The 24220-nt window shown below is 43.7% G+C and overlaps 1 protein-coding gene across 4 annotated transcripts in view; it reads left to right on the top strand.

The window, feature by feature from the left end:
- Positions 1-22045, top strand: part of sdk2a (sidekick cell adhesion molecule 2a) — an 83600-nt gene extending 61555 nt beyond the window's left edge. Inside the window, exons 18-45 of one of the 4 annotated variants that reach the window (XM_058654237.1) lie at positions 251-366; positions 601-796; positions 897-995; positions 1545-1736; positions 1943-2064; positions 2169-2278; positions 2503-2653; positions 3669-3906; positions 3992-4107; positions 4208-4397; positions 4938-5036; positions 6470-6664; positions 6757-6958; positions 7701-7804; positions 8063-8133; positions 8263-8398; positions 8587-8643; positions 9279-9380; positions 9497-9612; positions 9702-9888; positions 11086-11223; positions 11784-11945; positions 12052-12177; positions 12272-12436; positions 12532-12672; positions 14075-14219; positions 17070-17199; positions 19911-22045. In XM_058654237.1, coding sequence (XP_058510220.1) covers positions 251-366; positions 601-796; positions 897-995; positions 1545-1736; positions 1943-2064; positions 2169-2278; positions 2503-2653; positions 3669-3906; positions 3992-4107; positions 4208-4397; positions 4938-5036; positions 6470-6664; positions 6757-6958; positions 7701-7804; positions 8063-8133; positions 8263-8398; positions 8587-8643; positions 9279-9380; positions 9497-9612; positions 9702-9888; positions 11086-11223; positions 11784-11945; positions 12052-12177; positions 12272-12436; positions 12532-12672; positions 14075-14219; positions 17070-17199; positions 19911-20342 — 4238 coding nt within the window. In that variant the 3' untranslated portion in view covers positions 20343-22045. Of the gene's footprint in view, positions 1-250; positions 367-600; positions 797-896; positions 996-1544; positions 1737-1942; positions 2065-2168; positions 2279-2502; positions 2654-3668; positions 3907-3991; positions 4108-4207; positions 4398-4937; positions 5037-6469; positions 6665-6756; positions 6959-7700; positions 7805-8062; positions 8134-8262; positions 8399-8586; positions 8644-9278; positions 9381-9496; positions 9613-9701; positions 9889-11085; positions 11224-11762; positions 11946-12051; positions 12178-12271; positions 12437-12531; positions 12673-14050; positions 14220-17069; positions 17200-19910 lie in introns of all 4 variants that reach the window. The other 3 variants (XM_058654235.1, XM_058654236.1, XM_058654234.1) reach the window with 3 other exon arrangements.
- Positions 22046-24220: the final 2175 nt, after the last annotated feature.

The raw sequence follows: 24220 nt of genomic DNA, 5'->3' as shown, positions 1-24220 counted from the left end.
ATTGGCATATTCTTCCCTCCACAAATGAGCTAAAAGAAAAAAAATATATAGCTGCTTTAGCCTGGTTCTCACACTCTAAATGAGGCTGTGTGAATTGAATTTTTTTTTTTTTGCCTTTTTCTTTCCCATCTCATCACTAGTTGTCTTTCAGCCCTCCCAACACCCCCACCCCCCTCCTTCTCTGACTGACTGTCCTCCCTCCACCCCTTCTCTCTAACTTTCTCATATCTTTGTCCTTGCTCTGGATCAGTGCCCACTGTGCCACCAGGAAATGTACAAGCCGAGGCTGTCAACTCCACCACAGTGCGTTTTACCTGGAGTGCTCCGAGCCCTCAGTTTATCAATGGAATCAACCAAGGATATAAGGTGAGCAGCCCCACCTGTCAACCAGTGCACTCTAGTGGTCAGAGGTAAAAGAGCAGCCTGTCGTCAAAATGAAGGTGTTTTCATAAACTTGTAGGAAGAGTTTCACTTTGAAAACATTTCCAAAAAAAGTTACAATTTCTTTATTTCACTGCATCTACTGTTTGTATTCGTGTTGTCGTAAAAACTCTCTTGGGGCATTTTGTTTCAAACTGTGCTTTGTCACCTCATCTCCAGCTGTTGGCATGGGAACCCGGTCATGCTAATGAGGTCGCCATGGTTACGGTGCGCCCCAACTTCCAGGATAGTATTCATGTTGGCTACACCTCTGGCCTTAAAAAATACACCGAGTACTACACGTCAGTGTTGTGCTTTACTACCCCGGGAGACGGGCCCCGCAGCTCGCCTCAGCGGTTACGCACCCACGAGGATAGTAAGTAATTCTCTGTCAGGATACTGGGTGGCGGTTGCAGAGACACAGAGATGAATATGTGTCTGTTCATTTACGACTGTTGTTTGTCATTTCTTTAAAGCCCCTGGTCCTGTGGGACACCTTAGTTTCACTGACATCTTGGACACCTCGCTAAAAGTCAGCTGGAAGGAGCCACAGGAAAAAAACGGTCTCCTTACAGGTATCTATGAACGATGTTAATATCTCATGTACACAGTTTAGGTGGCACAAGGCTGTTACTTTTTTTAAATAAATGTAAACATGTTAATCCACAGTTAGTCGGACGAACACAACCAGATGATGGGTTTGGATGTTGAGCTACAACTGTATGTATATCTTCAGTCAGTTAAAATGACAGGAGGGGGCCAAGTCTGGTCAGGAGGGGGCCGGTCAGTGGAGAACTTTCTGGGAATAAAACAACTATTCAATAGGCGTGGGTGATTTGAGTTTAAGATTATACAATATTAGAAAATATTTTTACAGAATTCACACAAAAAAAGTGTTTGTTTTTATATGGAATGATATAAAGTTCACAAAAAAAAAATCTATGCAAAAGGGGAGGGTCGCATGAAATCAGTTGAGGGGCCGCATTTGGCCCACGAGCCTCGAGTTTGAGACCTCTGCTCTCGTGATTCTAGATTCCCCTCTAGTGCTTGTACACTACTTGAGCTGCATTTGTTGTTACACCCGTAGCTTGACGACTACGTTTGGGATTTGACTTTTCTTCCAGGCTATCGTATCTCCTGGGAGGAGTTCAACAGGACCAATACTCGAGTGACCCATTATTTGCCCAACCTGACTCAGGAGTATAAGGTGACAGGTCTTACCGCCCTCACCACCTACACCATCCAGGTAGCAGCCATGACCTCCAAGGGCCAGGGTCAGCTCTCGGCTTCCACCATCTCCTCTGGCGTTCCACCCGGTCAGTTGTCAAATGAGCAGGAGAGCCATTTGACTTTAAGTTGGAAATTGGATTTCGCTTTAATTAGCTGAAATATCCGCTGACTATGTTAGATGGATTTTAAATTAGTCGTTTCACCTCCTGCGACTCAACAGATTTCTATTAAGTATTTCCAACAGCTGCAGTGGGTTTGGATGTCTTTTTAATTTGTCTTTTCTCTTCTGCAGAGTTGCCCGGTCCTCCCACCAATTTAGCCATCTCCAACATTGGCCCTCGCTCCGTCACTTTGCAATTCAAGCCGGGCTATGATGGCAAGACATCCATTTCCCGCTGGCAGGTTGAAGCTCAGGTTAGACGCTTCACATCTACTTTAATATAATTAGAACCTAATGTTTTAGCTTATTTGTTTCATTTATTTAGTCACTGACATAGCTCCCTCGCTGTTTGTTTCAGATTGGCATAATAGGAGAGAATGAAGAATGGCTGACGGTTCATCAGCTGGTTAATGAACCTGATGCTAGAATACTGGAGGTCCTGGATCTAAACCCTTATACTTTCTACAGGTAGAAGGCTTTTTTTTTCTTTTCTTTTTTTACTTTTTTCCCACATAAACAAATCTTATTCTCTGCCGGTGCAATGACCTATTTTCTCTTTGGTCACCATTCCTGCTCACTATTCTAATCCAATCTAATGTCAACTAAATTAAAATCCTTTCTCATATTATCATCTCATCGTGATGAAACAGTGAAAGCTGGTTTACGACGGCAGGCTTTTCTCTGGCCCGCAGGTTTCGAATGCGCCAGGTGAACATTGTGGGCACCAGTTTGCCCAGTCAGCCCTCCAGAAAGATCCAGACCCTGCAGGCTCCTCCTGACATATCCCCCGCTAATGTCACCCTCCGCACGGCCAGTGAGACCAGCCTGTGGCTCCGCTGGGTGGTGAGTTGTCACAGCTCGTTGCACATTAGGTCCGACTGTTTGAAGTTTGTGTTATGAGATTTTCATTCGATTTAAATGTGTACGTCTGGGTTTAGATTTAGACAAATGGACGCGCATGATGCAAATTATCGAAAGCTTCAGCATGCGTCACGCATAAGTTATTTGGTATGGTATGGAAGTTTGTGTTCACAAAACTGCCTTTACATTTGATTTGAACGCTAAATATGACTTAGGTATTAATTTCCTGATTAAAAAAACACATTTTATAAAAATATCTCTAAATGAGGTGATTCATTTCTCTCAATTTTTGTCAAATGTATCAGAAAAACTTGAAAAAGTTAGACTTTATCACACTATTTTTACGTATTCTTTTGTGCATGACAATGTTGCTTATTCCATCCTGTTTTATTCTGTCCGGTCGTTCTCTTGCAGCCGCTGCGTGATGAATACAGATTGCACTGATGATATTTTGGAGAGGTGCACTCCGTTCTGTTTTCTTCTTGCCTTCTGCATTTGTATTTGGCCGAATGTATTCTTTGCCACATCTGTCCATTATAATCAGTGAGCTGTGCCAGGCCGTGCGAGACAGCGGCAGGATGTTCCCGCTGCTCCTGCGGAATTAAAAATGGTACATGTTACCTGGATTTTACGGCTGTGTGGCGTCAGCTGCGTGACACAGCTCGGCAAATTAATGGAGTCGCTTGATCGTGACGGTGTCTCCTCTCTCAAGCTGCAGTAAAATTTTGCGATCCGCTTAATCGCTATTGCCTCGGAGGTCTTGAAGACCTGAATCAAGTCCACGTTAATGTTAAGAATAACTTGCGCTTCCATAAAAAAAAACAGTACATTTTGCATTAGGGCGCAGGCTTATGATGTTCAATGATGTGTGTCAGTGTTATATAGAGTAAATGAGTACATCTAATCATCTTTGTTATTCTTAAAGGCTTATGTTAATAGATCAGGAGGCTGTTATTACTTTATGGACTGTGGAGATTAGAATCAGTCTGTCTCTCAGCCTCTTCCAGAATGGGAGTACAACGGGAATCCAGATCTCGTTGGCTACCGGGTCCAATACTCCAAAGCTGGGTCTAAAGGGGGAGTTCTTGCCCATGTCATCATGGACAGACTGGAGAGGGAGTTCACCATTGAGGACCTGGAGGAGTGGACGGAGTACGAGGTCAGAGTTCAGGCCATCAATGGTATTGGTTCAGGACCTTGGAGCCCACCAGTCCATGGCAGGACCAGAGAGTCTGGTGAGTAGGGCGATACATACACACATTAAAGATAGAGAGACATATTTGAAGTGTTCTAAACCTTGACCTTCACCTCCCTCTTCAGTGCCCTCCAGTGGTCCCACCAATGTGTCAGCCTTTGCCACCACCTCCAGCAGCATCCTGGTCCGGTGGGGAGAAGTCCCGGAGGCTGACCGTAATGGACTCATCTTGGGCTATAAGGTCAATCTAGTGATCCACAACAGTCGTAGTAATCTAGCCAAAAATGCAAAGTCCAGAACATGAACTGTTCTTCTTTTCAATCATTCTCTTCGTCTCTCAGGTTGTGTTTAAAGAAAAGGACTCAGACAACGCTCCCAGCTTCTGGACAGTGGACGGCAACACCAGCCACAGTGTCCAGCTGAGCAGTCTGGGCAAGTACGTCCTGTATGAGATCCAGGTCCTCTCATTCACACGGATTGGAGATGGAAGGAGCAGCTCACCGTCCATTCTCGAGCGGACGCTGGATGACGGTGAGCAGACACACTCACTGAAACCGTAGACTTTATATGAAAAGGGATGTAGACGGTTGGTTTGAAAAGTGAAGCCAAGAAGTGCGACGAAAGTAGCATTTAGCCACCAGGGAATGACACAGCTGGTTACTCTGTCTGAATAGAAGTCTATGGGAAAATGAGCCTCCGTTTCACTTGAATTATAACACCGGTAAACATTTTCCTGGGGAGTTCATGTCTTAGCTCCTGGTTTCAGTTCTTCTTCAGTAGAGCATGATGTCAATTTTGTAGCCTATGTTCCCATTTACAAGTAAATGGCTCAGCACATAAGTGGCAACCACTGTCATTGACAGTTACTGCCGTCCAGCAGGTCTCTGGTTGCAGGTAACAGTTATTGCACTGGTAAAACTGTGACGGACTACTTACATTATTATATACACTTTATGAATGACACAGTGAAAAATAAAGTTCATTCACTTTTTTTTGTATTGTTAATTCCTTATTGTAGTTCTCAAAGGCTGCATGTGACAAATAATATTGTGGTGTTTTGATGTGTGACAGTGCCAGGACCTCCAGTTGGCATCCTCTTCCCCGAAGTCAGAACCACATCAGTCAGGCTCATCTGGCAGCCTCCTGCACAGCCCAATGGAATTATCCTTGGTGAGTAAACAGTATACAGACTTTCTTCTTAAGTAAATGATTGGCATACATATCTAAGTCTTAGTCTTAGATTGCCCAGTAGGAGTCCCTCAAGGATCCATACTGGGACCTATCGTATTCTCACTGTGCGTAAATGATCTCCCTGATGTTTGTAAAGATGTTAATATTCAGCTGTATGCAGACGATGCCGTTATTTTTACTAAAGGATAAAGTGCTGAACTCGCTACTGTTTTGCACTCACATGTTCCACACTCATTGAATAAAATGAAAAAAAAAAGACACCAACACACCCTTCTAATATCTGCATTGGAGGAGAAGATTTAAACGTTGTTAAGGAATTCAAATATCTGTCTGTGAGTTTTGACTCTACACTAGTTTAAGAGCCATATCAAACATTCAGTTTTAAAATTTGGAGGTTCCTCACTCATAGAGCCGCCATGATGTGCTTACACTCTATGATCTTTTTTGCATTTAAACTTGTGTTTTACCAGCTGGTCAGTGACGTCATTTAAAAGCACTGAAAACCTTAGATATATATAAAAAAAAATAACCTGTAACATATCATTACTGCAATATTCATACCTAAATATAACCTCCTAAACTTTGAGAATTTAAATGAATAACTTAATTGCTCTTTATAGAGCAGCTTACCACTTCCTGTCAGGAAAAGCTCCAGCTTTGCCACCTTTAAGGGCAAAGCCAAGGAGTGTCTTACATCCTCCCAAACCTGTGAACATGTTCAACACTAAATGAGCAATGGGCAATATTTTCTTTTTTTCTTTTTTTCTTTTCCTCACAATGAACTATCCTTGTACTTTAATACCACCCTGGAGAAATGTGCAATTAAGTTGCAATGTCTTTCTTTGTTGTCTTTGTATTAAGTGTCTTTTTATTTTTGATGGTCCCACCAACCTGCCAAGGAACTACAGATGGAAACACAACTATAATCTGACAACTGTACTTCTATTACTGTATAAGTCCATTAATATGTGCTGCCCCTATTTCTAAGCAAATTAAATGAAAACAGGCAAATCAAGGCAAGATTATTTGTATGCTACCTTTCCCTAACAAGACAGTTTAAAGTGCTCGTCTTACTACATAAGAGGCATTCAGACAACATATAAATGAAATATAAGGCAATATAAAATATACAAGGCTAAGATTTAGAGAGTAGATTAAAGAGGAAGATAAAAATAAGATGAGTAGAGTGAGATGGGATGTGGTGCAGCTACAGTGAAGTGTTGGATATGAATAGTTCCACATTAAATCTAATAAAAGACGGAGGCAAAAAGAGTCCTTACTTTTGATTTAAACAACATGTTTAAAGCTCCAAACTATTATTCTGACGACTTCCTCCGTGGGCTACGGTTTTTTCCTGCCCTGCTCCGGCTTTGTTATGCACGACGATGTATCATATGAGTTTGTCTGTCTAGCTTATCAGATCACGTACAGAAGAAACTCTTCAAACAGCAACGCCGCCACTGTCGACGTGCTGAGCCCCAGTGCACGACAGTACACAGCGACTGGACTGAAGCCAGAGACGGTTTACGTGTACCGCCTCACTGCCCAGACACGGAAAGGTTGGGGGGAGGCTGCCGAGGCTTTGGTGGTGACAACGGAAAAGCGAGGTAAACACTGCAGCTTCAAATATGTTAGTTAAATATTCCTCTTTAAATACAAAGTGTCCGAGTGACCATGTGTGTCACCGCGTTCACTGTAGCTCGACCCCAACCCACAAGTCGCCCTGTCGTGCCTCAAGAGGAAGTGCAGGCTCGCAGAGTGCTGTTGTCATGGGAACCAGGCAGCGATGGCCTGTCCCCCGTCCGTTACTATACAGTCCAGTACAGAGAGCTGCCAGACAGCAACTGGACTGTCCACTCTGCATCTGTGAGTCACGAGATGCACGCCTACATCGTGGACAGGTAAATATAAATCGACTCTTCAACTCACTGCATTTAAAACAGTTACATAAGACCGAGTGTGATGAAGTCATGACGCAGTGTGGAAGCATGGCAGTCGCTGCCGGTGAGACCTTCAGTGGCAGAACACTCAGCTGCACTCAGCAGTGAGCTGCCGTGATCCGGGAGTGACAATTACACACAGTAAAATGAAAAAGCGGAATATTTCCTTACTCGCTCTGATGTTTAAAGGGTTTTTTTTTTTTTACCCTGGGGAGGTTATAGCTATCGAATGTGTTTGTGCATTTGTTCAGTGAGTTACAGTGAGACACAGTGGCAAGCGGACGTCATGCAGCGAACACTGTGGAATACACAGCAGAGCGAGTGCTTGTTCGCTTTTCGTGTAATCGCCTGTTCCAGCGATCATTAACAACTCAAAGCCGATTACTTGACCGTTTTTCAGAAAAATTGAAAGTCAAAGCCAACGTACGGTAATTTCACTCATGCTGTTGCAGGAATAATTGCCAGATATTGAAAGTTATTCTGGAAAAATGGGCAAAAGCACTTACTCACAGGATCATTTTCTGGCCCTTTTATGGTTAAAAGTCCAGACGGACATGTTTATGGGTTAAATTACATTTAAATTCCAGGTATTTTAATACAATATGTTACAGATTATATCTTTAAATAACATTTACAAAATCATCTTGTAATCATGAGGGTCAAAATACTCTTACTCTCGTTCTCTTTTTCTCCCTCTTTAAAGGTTAAAGCCGTTTACTTCGTACCAGTTTCGCATTAAAGCCACCAATGACATCGGAGACAGCGAGTACAGTCAGGAGACTGAGGCCATCACTACGCTGCAAGATGGTAAGACCTTGTGACGGCTGTCATTAGACATGGACCAAACATCTGCGTCATTCTCTTAGTGGGATTATCAACACATGCCTTAACAGCCGCGTGTTGACTTCAGATCCTCACAGTGAACAGTCAGCAACAGCGGTGCTTGTGTTTGCTTTCAAGCTGTACTCTTGGAGAACGTTTAAATTATGTATCACCCTCTGCACCTGTTGTTGGTTTGCTAACACCATCACTCATCTTTTCTTTTTTTCCCACCTTGTCTTCTAGCGCCAGACAAAGCCCCAACAATTCTGTCTGTTACACCTCACACAACCACATCTGTTCTGGTCCGGTGGCAGGTAAACTGCTGGATCACTTGGCATTCTGTCTTGTGACTTGGAGGAATGAATGAATGAATGAATGAAAAAAAAATAGCGTTTGCTTAAGTGTTAGGTGAACCTGAAGCAGACTCCTCCTTCTCTCTGTAGCCCCCCTCTGAGGATCACATAAATGGAGTCTTGCTGGGGTTCAGAGTCAGGTTCCGCGAGTTACACTACGACCGCCTACGCAGCTTCACGGTCCGCACGGTAAACAGTCCCTCTGCCGACTGGGCTGATCTCACCGGTGAGTCAATCTTTTCGCCCTCCGTCTTGGCGGTGTTCGTATTGAAGTTGTGTCAGTGTGATCATTAAGAGTGTGTGGTTGTTGTTGTTGTAGTTGTTGTTGTTGTTAAATACGCATGCAAGTCTCCTAATGGTGCCACTCTCTCCTGATCCTGTCACTCCCCTTGTTCTCCTCTACCTTACCTCCAGCTCCTTACAGTGTCAGGAATTTGTCCGAATCCTCGCTCACCCAATATGAACTGGATAGTAAGTGTTGTATACTGTGCAGTATACATGCTTTTATGTATCTCTTCCATCATATGTTCCATTGCAGCTGCAACAAAAAAAAAAAAATGCTGTTTGTATGAGAATTCATAGAAAGTGTGCTTTCCACTAAGGAGTCTCTTCTGATTCCTATATATATATACTGTATATGGCTTTAATCTACCCAAGCTGCCCTGCAATTGTTTCCCTTTCCTTCTTTGTAATACGATGAGATAAGATAGTCCTTTATTAGCCCCGCAGAGGGGATATTTACGACGTCACAGCAGCAAAGACAGTAAAGATAAAGGTAATAAATAATAAACACGTATTAAAAAGGACACTATAGAAAAAAATAAGACTATAAAATGGTAAAAAAAAAAAGTGGTACATCTAGAATATATACAGTATGGGCTTGATAATCACTGACAAATCTTCTTCGTGTCCCCACAACCACCCAATTTTAATTTTTTTCATTCGTGTGTGTTTTACACCCCCCCTCTTCATATTTTGTCTGTTGCATCTGTAATATTGCCTTGCCATGGGCATCTCTGTGACTGTTTGCCTCTCCCTGGGATCACTTTTTTTTTTTGTTGCTCAACTCCTCCATTATGATAATGTTTTACATTCTCCTTTTGCAGATTTGAGTAAACACAAGCGCTACGAGATCCGTCTCAGCGTGTATAACGCTGTTGGGGAGGGTCCGAGCAGCGCGCCGCTGGAAGTGTTTGTCGGGGAAGCGGGTATGTGGCTAACATTTGTGCTTATATTTCCTAAATGTCAAGCAATGATAATACAATTGCTAATTCTAAATAAAAACACACGCCATCGTCGTTCTTCGCACTCTGCTCTATTCTAGTCCCGACTGCCCCTCCCCAGAATATGATGGTCCAGTCCTCAACAGCAACACAGCTGGATGTGACATGGGACCCTCCACCTCTGGATGCTCAGAATGGGGACATTCAGGGTTACAAGGTTGTTTTCCAACAAGTGAACTCTGCTTACATTATGTCTTTTTATTTATGTTTATATGTCTGTATCTTCAACTCTTGCTCTCTTTGTAGATCTATTTCTGGGAGTTTCAGCTCCAGAATGAGACGGAGCGCCTGCGCACTCTGTTCCTACCAGAGCTCGGGGTGAAGCTGAAAAACCTGACAGGCTACACCACCTACATGATCAGTGTGGCGGCCTTCAATGCAGCAGGGGATGGACCGCGCTCCCTGCCCACCAGAGGGCGCACTCAGCAAGCAGGTCAGTTGCACCGAATCCAGATGTTGGCAGAGAGATTACAGTTAGGGCTTGACAGATGTGTGTCACTTATCTTCCAACTCGAACCATGCGGCATTTTAAAGTCATGGTGCATCTTTATAACTTCCGCTGTCTCTTCCTATCACTTGCACCATCAGTGGTTCTCATTATTTAGCATCGTTGTTGGTCCTTGTGTAGAGTCAAGCTCTCTGAAGCAAAACTACAAAAATGCAACTAAAGCACTTAGATAAAAAAAATGAGAGACCTGCTCCTCCTGTTCCCCAAGAAACAGAGAATTTTCATTAAATAGTTAAGCTATAGCATGAGACATCAGAGTCCTGTTGGCACCTCCCCCTGGGACAAACCATGGAGGTGGAATCCCAGTGACAGTGGAGGAGCAATGAATACAGAGCGCCAGAGACACATGTAGATTAGGGCTTGTTTTTTTTTAGCTGCAACTGCACAAAGACGTCTGTGTTTACCAGCTAGTGAGAGTCCCTCCTCTGCCATTTCAGCACAAAAATGGTTTACAGTAGAAATTTCTTCCGTCTGTTCCGCCCCCTTGAAGGCCGTGATATTGGTGAGGGGCACAAAGTGCTGAGAACTTAAAAACACATGCAGGAATTTTGGCTCTACGCACCACAGGGTACTGGGAAGTCAGCCAGCACAGGCTTTTGTGAGTTTTATGCAGAATTGTGGCTAAATCCTGACACTTAGCTGGATATGTGTGGGGTCAGCAGACAAAACTCTCACGGCTCTGGCTCAAGGTCACAGTGTCAACGATTAGTCTGCTCCGTGACTCACTTGCCGAATGTGGCGGCTTTTTATTTGTTAGCCCCGATAATAAATGATGGAACTTCTTAATCTCATAATATTCCCCTTTAATGTCATCCAATTTATTTTTCATTAATATGTCAAATTGCCTTTCATACTTGTCTTTTTCAGTCCCCGCTGATGTATTCCTGCAATGTTGTTTTATCTGTAGAGAAGTGTCAGAATTAAGAGAAATATTGCTGAGCTTCAAATTGCTCCATTGTCCTTTGATTACTTCGGTATCACTCGCAGATATTTTACAAATGGTGGCATATCTCTAAGTCAATGTAATTCAGCCTTACAGCTTTTAGGTAGGCGGCGTATGTGTGGTGTGTTTGTCTCGGATCCCGCTGTCATCACCACTTTCCCACTTTCTCTACCCAAAAGCACCCAGTGCTCCCAGCTTCATCCACTTCAGTGAGTTGACCACCACTTCGGTCAACGTGTCCTGGGGAGAGCCCAAACAGGCCAACGGCATCATCGAGGGCTATCGCCTGGTTTACGAGCCCTGCACGCCAGTTGATGGTGAGAAACTCTGCCTGGAGTCTAATAACTCTGCCGTGTTTTGACATTCCTCAGACAGTGATTTACAGCCTCTGGTCACATTAACTGTGTTCCGTTTTCTCACTCTGCTTACACTCGTGCTGTAATCTGCTACGTGAATAAATGTAGACCATGTATGGCGTGGCCGATGGAAAATGTGTGAAGAGTTTGCACGGCTTTCTCTCTCGCCCGAGAGAAACGTGGCTAATAGGTAGCTAAGTGAAGTTGCCTGGTCCGGATTGTCGAGTAATTGAGAGCAGAGGTGGAATGCTGAGCCGAGGCTGCTGTGGTCCCATGGCTCTGCGCTAATGGGCCCAGAACACAACAGCACAGAGTCGCAAAAGGCGGGGAATACTAGTTGGTCTATTATTTAAAAATGAAGTCCCGGTGTGTCTCGCTGTCTGGCGTGGTTCATCTTTTGTGTTGAATATGCAAAGATGTCTCTGTGTGTGTGCTTGTGCGCACAAAAGCGTGGTTGCTTACACAAAGCAGCGTCTAGAGTCTTAGTGTTTCTTGTACAGACTCCTCTGCTCGCACTCCAGGTGTCAGTAAGATAGTGACAGTCGACGTGAAGGGCACCACTCCCCTGTGGATGAAAATCAAGGACCTGGCCGACGGAGTCACCTATAACTACCGCATCCGCGCTAAAACGCTCACTTATGGCCCCGAGGTCGAGGCGAACATCACCACTGGGCCCGGAGAAGGTGAGCACTTCTCTTTAATTATTATTATTTTAATGTTCATGTCAGTAATCAAATCATTTTGACAGTTTTTCTAACTATTCCTTTTTTTTTTTTTTATCTAACTCAGGAGCCCCAGGCCCTCCCGGAGAACCATTTATTTCTCGCCATGGAACTGCCCTCACGCTTCACTGGACAAGTGGTGATCAAGGTCGCGGCCCCATCACGAGATACGTCATTGAAGCCCGACCCTCTGGTGAGCCACGTCCATTAAGACGCCGCGGCGCTTTCCTCCCGCGATGACCGCAGTGCCCTGATGTATTGACGCCCTTTTCTCGTCTCGTCTTTAGATGAAGGACTGTGGGACATCCTCATCAAAGACATTCCCAAAGAAGTCACATCCTACACACTTAACCTGGACATGCTGAGAGAAGGGGTCACTTATGATTTTCGAGTAATTGCAGTCAACGACTATGGTTATGGTTCTCCGAGTGCTCCCTCCCCGTCCATATCCGGTAAATTGTCCTTCAAATTGTAGAACAAATGCAAAATTATGTGAAGCACATTTTATTCAAGTGTTCAATGATTTCTGTCATTTTTCCCTTTTCAGCCCAGAAGGTTTCTCCCTTCTATGAGGAGTGGTGGTTCTTGGTGGTGATTGCTCTGGTGGGCCTCATCTTCATCCTCCTCCTTGTTTTTATCCTCATCATCCGCGGCCAGAGTAAAAAATACACCAAAAAGGCAGATACAGGTAGGAAATACGATCGACTGCTGCACTGGAGCGCTAGTGTTTTAATTCTCTCTGTCTGTCTGTGTGCATGCAGCCTCAGCTATCGACTGGTGTTTGTCTTTGCTGTATCATGAAGTGGAAGGGGTGAAGGCTCGCACAGTTAGATGACTTACGGATATCCACTTCCATCATTTGACTCATGGGCAAAAGTTGAACGTAAAGGTTAGCAGCAGAAAACGGGCAGATGCATAAACGCTGTCGCTCACGTTGAACTGCAGCACTGAAGGATCGATACGGGGATAAATGTCTTGGCAGCGGCTTAATGCTGCGGTCATTAGTCAGACTGAGAGTAATTATATTATAACTACGGTGCGAGTGGCTCTCACAACACTGTATCAAGAAGCCAATTTTCATGATTGTGAATTATCCCAGGTGACACCGCCGCTGCTGCTGCTGTTGTTGCTGCTGCTGCTGTATCCGTGGTTCTATCCACACATCGCCAAAGAATAAGAGGCTACGTTAATCAACATTAGTGGACGCGTTGTTAAAAACTTTGCAATTACTACGACAGCTGATCACAGTAGAGATACAGGACATGTTCGTCGATCACTCTGTGCAGAGTACGTTGTTGTGGTTAAAAGGGGAAGGAAGAAGATTTGGGGGGAAAGAGTGAAGGATCATGTCAGGCCTTCCTACCAGTGGCTTTTTTTTTGATCTGTCAGCTTTTCGCACAGTGCCAGGGTTACCAGTGTCACCAAACGGGGGCTTGGCAAGACCAGTACAGAGAACGACTGTGTTTTTGTGTGGGGATACAAAGAGGGTTTCTCAGCCCCTCTTAGCCACTCCCCACTTTTCCCAGCCTTGAAGATGCATTCTCCCACTGACTGCTGTTTGTTTTACTTGAGGCCATGACTAGACAGTGACGATGACGATGATGATGATCAAAATGAAGTCACAAAAAGCATTTGAGTTCACAATAATGTGAGTGAATGAGCAGCACTTTCTCCTCCCTCATTATATCACGTCGGTCTTACCTTGAAGGATTCTTCTTCTTCCTTCCTTCCTTCCTTCTTTCTTTCTCCTTCTTCTTCATTTTTGTCTCCTTCTAATTCACCTTCTCCTCCTTCCCCACCTATGCACCATAGACATACACAGTATGTAGACGGCACTTTGACGATGGTTAAGTCCGCTCTGGAAACCAATACAAGTAGACCTGGAAACTGTGGTTCTTGAAAATGAAATGTTTATATTCATGATAATGTATCGTATATAAATAGCATTTCATGGTTAAAGAGGTAAATGGCTACGGATTCTCTTGTATCATCGTGAAAATGTTACTACAATGACTACGTTTAACTGCAGATCACAAATCACTTGTTTTATTCCACGACCCACGCAGTGTCGCCCTCATACCCCTGTCCAGGCAACCACTCCAACTGCACAGCACTGCCCCTGACCCACGGCGAAATGGTGCGCCTGGACGAGGGACGCTTCCCCGCCCTGGAGCTCAACAACAGACGCCTCTCCATGAAAAACTCGTTCTGCCGCAAGAACGGCATCTACACACGGTCAGTGGAGATTCAGGATCCTTTAATGTCATCACCACTGCCAGAAATGAACAATGATATGTAACAGCCACTAGGGCTGTTCAGAAGAGTATTACATGTTATGTTATTCCTTCTAGGATATTTAAATATCACTTCTTTATTATTACACTTACTGTTTGTCACACGTGGTATTCTAAAGCTTCACTTGTGTGCAACTAACGGCTAAACTAACAATTCAGACCGCGGGTTTGTTCCTTATTTTTATCCGGAGGGGTGGAGTGGCTCAGTGGTTAAGACCCTACCTCGTGTACCAAAGACATCATGGTCGCAAGTTCAATTCCACCCCTGGCTAATTGTACTTGATTCCATTGTAAGTCGCTTTGGATAAAAGCGTCTGCTAAATGACATGTAATGTAATGTAATGTAATATTTTCTCATCTGTAATGAAGAGCCCAAAATACTTCCATGCAGTGCTTTTCTGGTGATTTTTTAATTTGCTTGTGTCCTATGTTTTCACAGCAAAGCTTTAGGTTAACTGTGGTTCTGGGGAATAGCATAACAACACAGTCTTATTTTCCTGGTGGATTCAAAGTGGATTTAAGGCCAAGCTGTGCTTACTGTGCCCTCTGTGCACCACCTGAGTCCCCCCTGTGGACCCTGCTGTAATTACTTCAGAAGATGTGACAGTCCTAATAGCCGCCGCTCACATATTCACAAAAACCTCCATGATTCTGCATTAATTCCGTTTTGTTTCCACCTTCGGTTGAACGTGCTATTTATGATGCTGACAGAATTCAATAATGTGACATGTGTCCACCTTCTTCCCTCACAATGGTCCGTTGTTCTTGAGAGAACAAACTGAGCCTCGAGGAGCACAGCTGCTGACTTCAGCCTCCTTCCGCTCCCTTGTTGATATTCAGTGTTTGTGCGAACCAACAATTTATATAAGGGGACAGCACAATGCCGGCTAATTAGCATTCATGAGCGTCTGTGTGGGCTTTTTGTCTGTCCATCACTGCTTCAGACAGAAGGGGGCTTATGGGTCAGAGCCCGCCATTTTCCTGTGGCCTTCATCCTGGAGTTTCTCTCTGTGCCGTCGGTGTGAGAACTCCTATCTCTAGCCAGCAGTAGGAAAAGAGCAGTAGGATTTTGGCAAACATGCACTTTGGCCATGTTTACGCACACATTCGATAAGAGGAATTTCACACACTCAGCAGCACGAGGAGGAGCGGAAAGGAACGCTCTGTGCACGGGGTCACGTGGTTGCACTGTGAGATGGAGTTTCAAAGTCTGCTTCATGTCACTGCAAAGAGGGGGGGAGAGAGATGTTAGTTTTAGTGTGTAAATTCTTGTTGAATGTACTAGAAAGGTTGCTTTAAGTGCAGGGAGAATCTCTGCTGCTTTTCTCCTTGACCAAGGAGGCCAGGACAGGGATGAAAGGGCCCTGAGATCCTCGTTCTCTTTGAAGGGCTGCGATCTGGTTCTGTGCTCTTTACTAATGATCTGAGGAGTGGGAGGACTCCCCATGGCATTTTTGAGGGAGAGGAGGATGAATTAGACGGATAAGGCAAAGGGAGAAATGCAGTGCTCCTAAATAATTAAAAGATCACTGGCAGTATTTTGTGCTCGGGTGGCCCTGTATGTAAAATATATGACTTAAGCTTGTCTAATTCTGAGTCGATGTTCTCTCCTCTCATCGTTGGACCCCTTATGTCATCCTCTTTAACCCAGAGTAGAAGTCCCTTTGTCTCCGCCCTTTCACGAATGCTTCTTGGCAGCCGCAACCCTTTAGTTCCTCTCAGTACATATTCATTTATTACTTGTGAGGTTATCATGGCTGTTTGCTTTATCCTCCGCTATTACCTTGACAACACAGAGTTTATGCCTCTCTGTTTTGCACCCCCACACACACACACACACACACACAATGTTTTACAATGGAGATTAAACATTTACTGTAATGCCATTCCATCCACCCCCCTCACCCCCCCTAAAAACAACAACTAAAAAGCAAAGTCTTTCCTATGTTTTCCTGAGTTACAAACTGAGCCCGCTGTCCATCCAACTCAGTCTCCGCAGACCTTGAACACAGCAGCAATCTTTACTGCAGAAGAAGAAGAAGAAAAACAGAATTGCCTGCACAGATGTTTTCTTGCTACTTCTCTTTTAACGGACTTAATGAGCTTGGGCCAAAAGAAGCTAGAGGTCTATTTACTTGACCTGCACACATAAAAGAACTTTATACCACTTTGAGTTCAGGGCCATGCTTACTTACACAGCTTTCCTGCAGGAGGTCTAAAGCCAGGAGTCACTCCGTCTGAATAGTCATTCAGCTCTAATCACCACAAAGGATCCTTTCATGAGGATGCTCGTGTTTTTACAGATTTGTGCATCTCATGACGGTTGGAGTGACTTGAACTTGTGCTCACCCCCCCCGCCGGTGCTCTCAACAGATATTTGGCAAATGCCGGGATCAAGGAAATGGCAAAGGGATAAAACCATATACAATCTCTCCCCTAAATTGTCTTCGAGTGGCTTTCAGAAATGCATAAAACCCCATTCTGTGCTCATCTGAAGTACTGTCGAGCTATCATTTTCATAATCAGCGAGTCGGCGCTGAACCTGTGCGTGAACATGACACTGAACTCCCCTGTGGGATGTGGAGTGTCTTTATCTGTCTGAATTCTGAATTCCGATCTCAGATTCTCAGGTGAATGGTGTCAGACCGGAATGACAGGGCTGTTCAGATTGACTCAATGGCGTTCTCAAAGAAGTGCGATGATCAAATCGAACTACTGTCCGTGCTCTCGCTCAATTTTTCTCTCTGACTTTCATCGTGACTCTGTCTCGCTGTTTTATTCATCTGCCCAGGTCACCGCCAAGACCCAGTCCTGGAAGTCTGCACTACTCAGACGAGGATGTCAGCACGAAGTACAATGACCTGATTCCAGCAGAGAGCAGCAGTCTGACTGAGAAACCCTCTGAGATATCTGACTCTCAGGTAAGCAGTGTCCTGGCTCTCATCCGGTGTCCTCTCTATGTCTGGAATGGGCAATTGAACCTTGAGTTAAAAAGTCGATTCCACACTTCTCATATTGCTTTGGGCTGTTTGTCATTGCATCCATACCAACATGCTTTAAAAATGTGACTGGGCATGTGCATGCTGGTGTAAACAGGAAGCTGATCTCCCCTCTGCATCTGTTTGAGTAATACTAACTTGAGACATCAGTGGTGAAAATGAACCGCAGATATTTTTTTTACGAGACTCACGACAAGGTGAAACTGAAAGTAAATTATAACTGAGGTTTTTGTTTTTTGGCTAATAAGAACCAGTCTGGCAGTGAATGTGAGAAACTGCATCATCGTTTCCAAAGGTCTCTATTTTTGCACATTCAGACTAAAACACAGCTGCAGGGTTTTCCAACTGAAAGGGAGCCAACAGCATTTTTAAACATCTCTGTTTTTGGAACTCCAAAACTGGGATAGTGTGAATGGTGGGTTTATCCAGAGCAGAATTAGCATTTTTATGTAAAAACAGAGTGGTGTGGATTAGTTAAAATTACCGTCATCATCTTCCCAACCTTTATTCATCTTTCCGTAACTATTGCTTTGCTGGAGTCAAAGACTAGATAGCGGCCTTCTTCTGAAGCAGCGTATCTGACAATAAATGATAGACTATCTGCCTCAAGTGGATCTCATTAAATGAAATCCTCTGTTAGCACAGGCCAGTGGACCTGAGATTTAATACAAACTTCTCTCATGGGAAGAAACTGTGAGGCCACTTCTCATGTCTTATTATTCTTCAATTATCTGTACAACAAATTCATTTTCCTCAAACAGGAAATGTCGTGTAAATCTTCTGAGTCTCGACTCATCATGTTGATGTTGATGTGTGCTAGGGAGTTCCAGTGAGGGGAGGGACAGGAGGTGTGTTGATGATGATATTGATGATGATGGATACCAAAGGCATAGAAGCCGATTACAGCAGATTCGGAACATCTGTATTCCCACACTTGCTCCAGGTCTCCCTGGCCCATTTATCTACTACCTGCACAGTTAAATCATTGTTCAATCCCATTTGAACAAACGCTGCTCTCCCACGAGACGCACGCCGTGTTTTCCTTTCCCTCTGCATAGCCTCAACTGTTTACCTGCCACTTGTGTAAATAAATGGTGCTTCAACATCTGTTTGGCTGCAATGTCTCAGCAGAGCTGTGGATGGGCAGGCACTTGTCACACACACACACACACACAAATGTGCCAAGTGTGTGATGTTCTCTGTGTTGGTAATGTGTTCTCTTTTCTTTCGCCTGTTTGCGTTTCTCAGCCAGTACAGCGTGCCGGAGCTGTGACGGGCCTTCGTCACACAAACGTTTGTACCTTTTAAGACTTGATTGCTCAATATTACAACACAGGCGAGTTAATCCTGTAAACATTATCTCTGTCAAATCCCAGGATGCTCTTGTGTGCACTTAGCAGCGCTATAGGTGAGCTCCTTTGTGTGTTGCATTTACAATTGTCATGTCGGTAGATATTTCCTGCTGTGTGTTGACTCGGTGGCTGCATCCACACTAATACATTTCAGCTTTAAAATGCATCACTTTTGCTACATTCACGCCCGGCGTCCACGGGGCTTAATCTCAAACCTCTCCCATGGACAGATCTCTGAACACAGCTGTCCCTGTTTTCATTTGAAAACTGTGTTGCGTTATAGTGCTTCAGAGGCAGAAAATGGGGACATTTTAAAGGAACGACGGTCGTATCGGCTTCATAAACGGTCACTTAACGGTCACAACTGGAGCGGTGAATCCACGGCATCCCTTACCACTAATCTCAGTTACGGATCCACCAAGTCAAATTATCTTATCACCGCAGGGAAGTGACTGAGGGGGCTTATAAGATTTCTTTTTTTTTTATATATATAAAATAAAGTGAATCGTTTCACAATGTTAATTAACTGTGGCCCTCACAAACGAACATAAAAGCAGCAAATGCTTAATATTGTCTGTGACATTGTATGTCGCAGCTTTTTCACTCTACATCCACTAGATTTCACACTAGGAATTTAAATACGACCTATAGTCACACATATACATATATACAGTATATATATATATATATATATATATACATACATATATATATACATACATATATGTATATACATACATATATATATATATATACATATATGTATGTATATATACGTGTGTGTGTATATATCTGTCCATCCATCTCCTACTGCTTCATCCTCCATATGAGGGTTGCGCCCCTGTCAATCCCAGTTGACATGGGGCGAAAGGCGGGGTACACACTGGAGACTGGTGCACCAATCCATCACAGGGACACATAGAAACAAACAACCGTCCACTCTTTCACTCACACCTAGAGACTCCAATTTGCCTAATCCCCAAATCTGGGGAAGTTTTTGGACTGTGAAAGGAAAACCCATGTCCACATTGCATTTTCTGCAACTAAGCAGAAGTATCTACTTCCTGTTTACACCAGCATGCATTGTGTAAAGTGTATGTGAGTAATCACATTTAAATGTGTTCATAGGGATGTAATAGATACTTCTTTATGTATTGTCTAGTACAGGTGCAGTACAGTATGGAATCGGCACTTGTTTGTGAACACGCTGTCATTATTCTCTGTCATTCAACCAATGGTGTTGTTTTTGACAATCATTTAACTGAAGACACTGTCTTGCAGGGCAGCGACAGCGAATATGAGATGGATCAGAGCCGACAGAAGACCCACTCCTTTGTCAACCACTACATCAGCGACCCCACCTACTACAACTCCTGGCGTCGGCAGCAGAAGGGCGTCTCTCGCCCCCCAGCATACGGCTACTCTCAGGCCGAGCCCCTGGTGGAACAGGAATCAAGGCCGCACCCCCCGCCAGTGCCCCCTCTCCCGCCTCTGCCCCCTCTCCTCCCCCAGAGTGCCCCATCCCCACAGCCGCAGTGCCAGGGCCAGAGCCAGGGCCAGGGAACTCTCTTCAGGCCTAAAGGGAGCCGGACTCCCACCCCATCCCTGCTGTCCTCTGAAACTCCCAGCCAGCACAGTACCCTCTACCGCCCCCCCAGCAGCCTGGGCTGTGCCACTCAGGCACCGACCGCGGGCTTCTCCTCTTTTGTTTGACACACAGCTCTCCTTCCGTTAGCAACAGGACCTTGAGGAGAAGTCTGTATTTTTTTTTTTTTATGTTGGTTTATTTGTATTTTGCACTTTTTTTTATTTTTTTGCAGGCATCTCGAGAGCTGAGTTTGTTTGAGTGTGTGCGTGCGTGTGCGCACGCGTGTGCGTATGTGTATTTGATAGTGTATTTCATGAAAAAGACAATCATTTGAAAGTTTTTTTTTATGCGTTGCTCATGTACATTTACTTTAAAGGTTTTCAACAAGGGATGAAAAAGAGAACCTGAAGTTCTGAGAAGCAAATCCTTGTTTTAAAATGCTGTATTATTGTTGTTTTAATAGGAGAGCTTTATGGGGAAAACAACCACCTTAGAACCATAGATTATAGACCACTTAGCTTGCTGTGACTGAACAGTGGGGGGAAAAAAAAAGAAGTAAAATCTCTTCTGGAAAACTGTGATGTTTGAACGTACAGAAAGTGAGAAATGGACTCAACAAATGGTCACTGTGGCTGTCTGCTGCCTTTGACGTTCTCACTCTGCCTAATCGTTCGTCGCCTCTGCCAAGAGGGTTATGTTTTCACGTGTGTCTGTTTAATTGTCAGCAGGATTATGCAAAAACTGATGGGATGGGGCATGAGCCAGGACAGACTCTATTACATTTTGGGACAGATTTGATTCTTCTTTTTTTGCTCTGAAGTCTGGTGTGTGTTGTTTGACGTTGCTCTCAGCAGACGTACACGCTCTGTTGAGTGCCATTCTCGTTGGAACTGCGTCATGTGTTTACTTGTATGTACTTGTATTATATTGTTTACCAGATATTTATATCGATCGGCTTCAAGCTCAACGTTTTCAGAACATCACTCGTGACAATGTTATGACTCACATTAAAGCATTGTGGCACCTTTTTAGTAGTCTGGAGAATGTGTCAGTGGTGTGCCGGTATACTCGCGTCAAGAGACTGTGGTTTCCTTTTTATTTTAGAACAAAAAGCACAAATGTTGCGATCGCAGTCACATTAGACAAACTCGCTATGATCAGGCTACTAAAAATGTGATGGATGAGGTCTAAACATCGCTACCAATGTGCACATGGTTGATTTTAACACGAGCGCCGAACCCGAAAGCTCTGATTTTGAAAAAAAATTTCAACAGTGCGACTGAAAGGACTGTAAAATTTACAGACAGTAGACATTCCAAGAAAGGAAGCTTTTATGTATTCGTCTCAGTTTCTTTGTGAGGCTGAGGAAGAGTTTGGTTTACTTGTGTATATATGTTTATATATATATATATATGTATATATATATATAAAAAAAAGAAAAGCTTTATTTAAGGATGAACAGCAAGACACGTGATGTGCATCATTATAAGGATTGTGTTCATTTGTGTACAACATGTTACAGTGTAACATGAACGCGGACGATGATTGAAAATTGTGTTTTATGCTCCCCCCGCACACGTGTATGTTATGGTGATGTGTTTTCTACGGCACCTTTGACTATTCCATTTCTCTCAGCTATATTAAAGTTGAACGGTACTTTGCTGTACGTATAAACTTAAACAGTTGCTCTTTGTAGTCCAGAATTAACACCTGTCAAATTTCCAAATATAAACATACGTGTGCATCATGGAGAAAACACCATGGACCTATTCATGGTCGCTCTCAAAAATAAAATATTCTATTTTGTAATGGCTTTTTTTGTTCATGCCTCCTCTGAATAAATTACAATACTATATGGGTTATTATACATTGGCAAATGAGAGTGTGATTTATATTTCTGGAATTGAGAGGATTAGGAAAGCTTTGAATTTTCTGACCATTCAGGCTGCTCTTTCACACCGACAGGCTGCCCAAAGTAGACCAATTTGCATCGTCTGGAAGAGAGAGTGATTATAGGTGACACTTGATCCTTACGGTGCTGAAATAACCTGATTCTCTCAGCCACAACAGATATCTAATTGGGATGCACAAGAGCATGAGTTACAGGGAAGAATTTGGAGAAGAACTTGATCTGGTGCATGCATGCCGAAAAGCTGGGGGGATGGTGGAGGAGTGTGCCTGGTAATCTCCTTATTTCAGGCCCGGAAATCTTAAGCAAAGCAAAGCAGAAGAAAAACAGATCAGAGTGGAAAGCTTAAGAAAAAGTATATAGTCTTGAAACATCTCAACATGAGAAAAAAGAAAATCTTAAAAGAACAACAGATGGAAAATGTAGAAATCACATAAATTCACACTTGTGGTTGGTTAGTTTATGATTATCACTACATACGTGGCAATAATGTGGTTTTCAGAGCTGTTCCCTTCAAAGTCTCTCATGTTTCACTAACAAAAACTAAAGCTCAGTTTTAAAAACTAAATATAACGTTGCCGCGCAGCAACTTCTGCCAATTCACTGCCAGGAGAAACACCGTGTACTCTTCTGTTCACACACTTTCTGTTTGGTTCAGTGTGTGTGTGTGTGTGTGTCCTCGTGGGACCAACTTATACACTCTGTGTCCTACTTCCGACTGTGCCTGTTTGGAGTGCTGCAGGGCTCATTTGCAACATATTCACCGCATTATGACTGGGACAGACGCATATGACGTACGGTGAGGGGGGAGATGGGGGAGATTTAGATATCCAAATGTTATGATGAACAAAGGCTTTAGTTTTCAGAATGTTAAATAAATGTGGTCGATGATGTTTCACTCGTACCGTCACGTCGTTCTCACCACATGATGATCAACGGCAACACAAATCTGGTTCTGTGAGCCCTTCCGACGCCTTTCCTTCAGCAAGGCGGAGGGTTGAAATTGACTGGTTGCACCTATCAATCCTATTCAGACCTTCAGCTTTCTCATACAAAGAAAAAGCCCCCAAGGACAAACGCTATCAAGCTCAAGCAAGTCAAACTTGCTGATTGACACGGCTAAAGCTGTCTCTTATATAATTTATTTAGCAGTGATGCCCGTCCACCCTGTGCTTTGAAGGAAAAAAAAAAAAAAAGTTTGACACTGAATCTGTCACAAGAGTGCAGCCTGTAATCAACTTTCAGATCCTGAGGATAGAATGAAATAAAACGAAATCCACAGCACCAGACTGGCAACACCGCCGAATCTCCAGGATGTGGAAAGTTCTTGCAGGGATAAATGTAGGAAAAGCCTCCACATTTGACACTACAACCGTTCTCAACGAAATCACGGGGGGGTGAAAGAGAGGCCACATGTCGTGAGATTTTGTTCGAAGTTCAAAATGCCAGTGACAATTGACATTTTGAAAATATTAAAGAGCGTCAGCTATGTAGAGGCAAAGCGAGGCTGAGACGCCGCTGCACAAAGATTCTCCTCTGATATTCCACTGAACAGCGCTGTCAAAACCTGGCAAAGATGAAAACAATAGAAGTGGCATGGAGAAAAAATTAATGAGCCAACTTGGGTTTGACGTGACATCATCCACACATTATTAAACAAAGTCGTGTCTCCTGGCACGGAATATTATTTCTTCACTGTTTGCTAAAGAAACTTACCTTCACCGCCAGCTGCAGGTGGAGTAAAAGCAGAATTGTACAGGGTGTTGCAGTGTGTTTGAAAATGTATTTTCAGTTGGACTTCAACGACCACGTCTGGGGAAAAAAAGGGAGGTGCCTTTTTGAGATAGGTTAAAAGTATGTCAGCCTTTGAAAAGAGCGTGGTACATAATGCAGCTTGAGCTTGGACAAAAGGCCACTGCAGTCAAATTCCCACAATTAACTGTCCTACGGATTGTACTGGGAACACAGCCAGAGGCGGAAAAAGCTTTAGATTGTGTATGTGACACTCAGTCCATGCCGGCCCTGACGTTGTGAAATAACAAACATTTTCAGACAGACTAAAAGTCAATACAAGGCCCTCTTTTTCTCTAGGTA

The sequence above is a fragment of the Solea solea genome, chromosome 16 (genome assembly GCF_958295425.1).
Source record: "Solea solea chromosome 16, fSolSol10.1, whole genome shotgun sequence".
Classification (NCBI taxonomy): domain Eukaryota; kingdom Metazoa; phylum Chordata; class Actinopteri; order Pleuronectiformes; family Soleidae; genus Solea; species Solea solea.
Note: the sequence above shows the minus strand (reverse complement) of the source record. Positions and strands in the feature narration are given on the sequence as shown.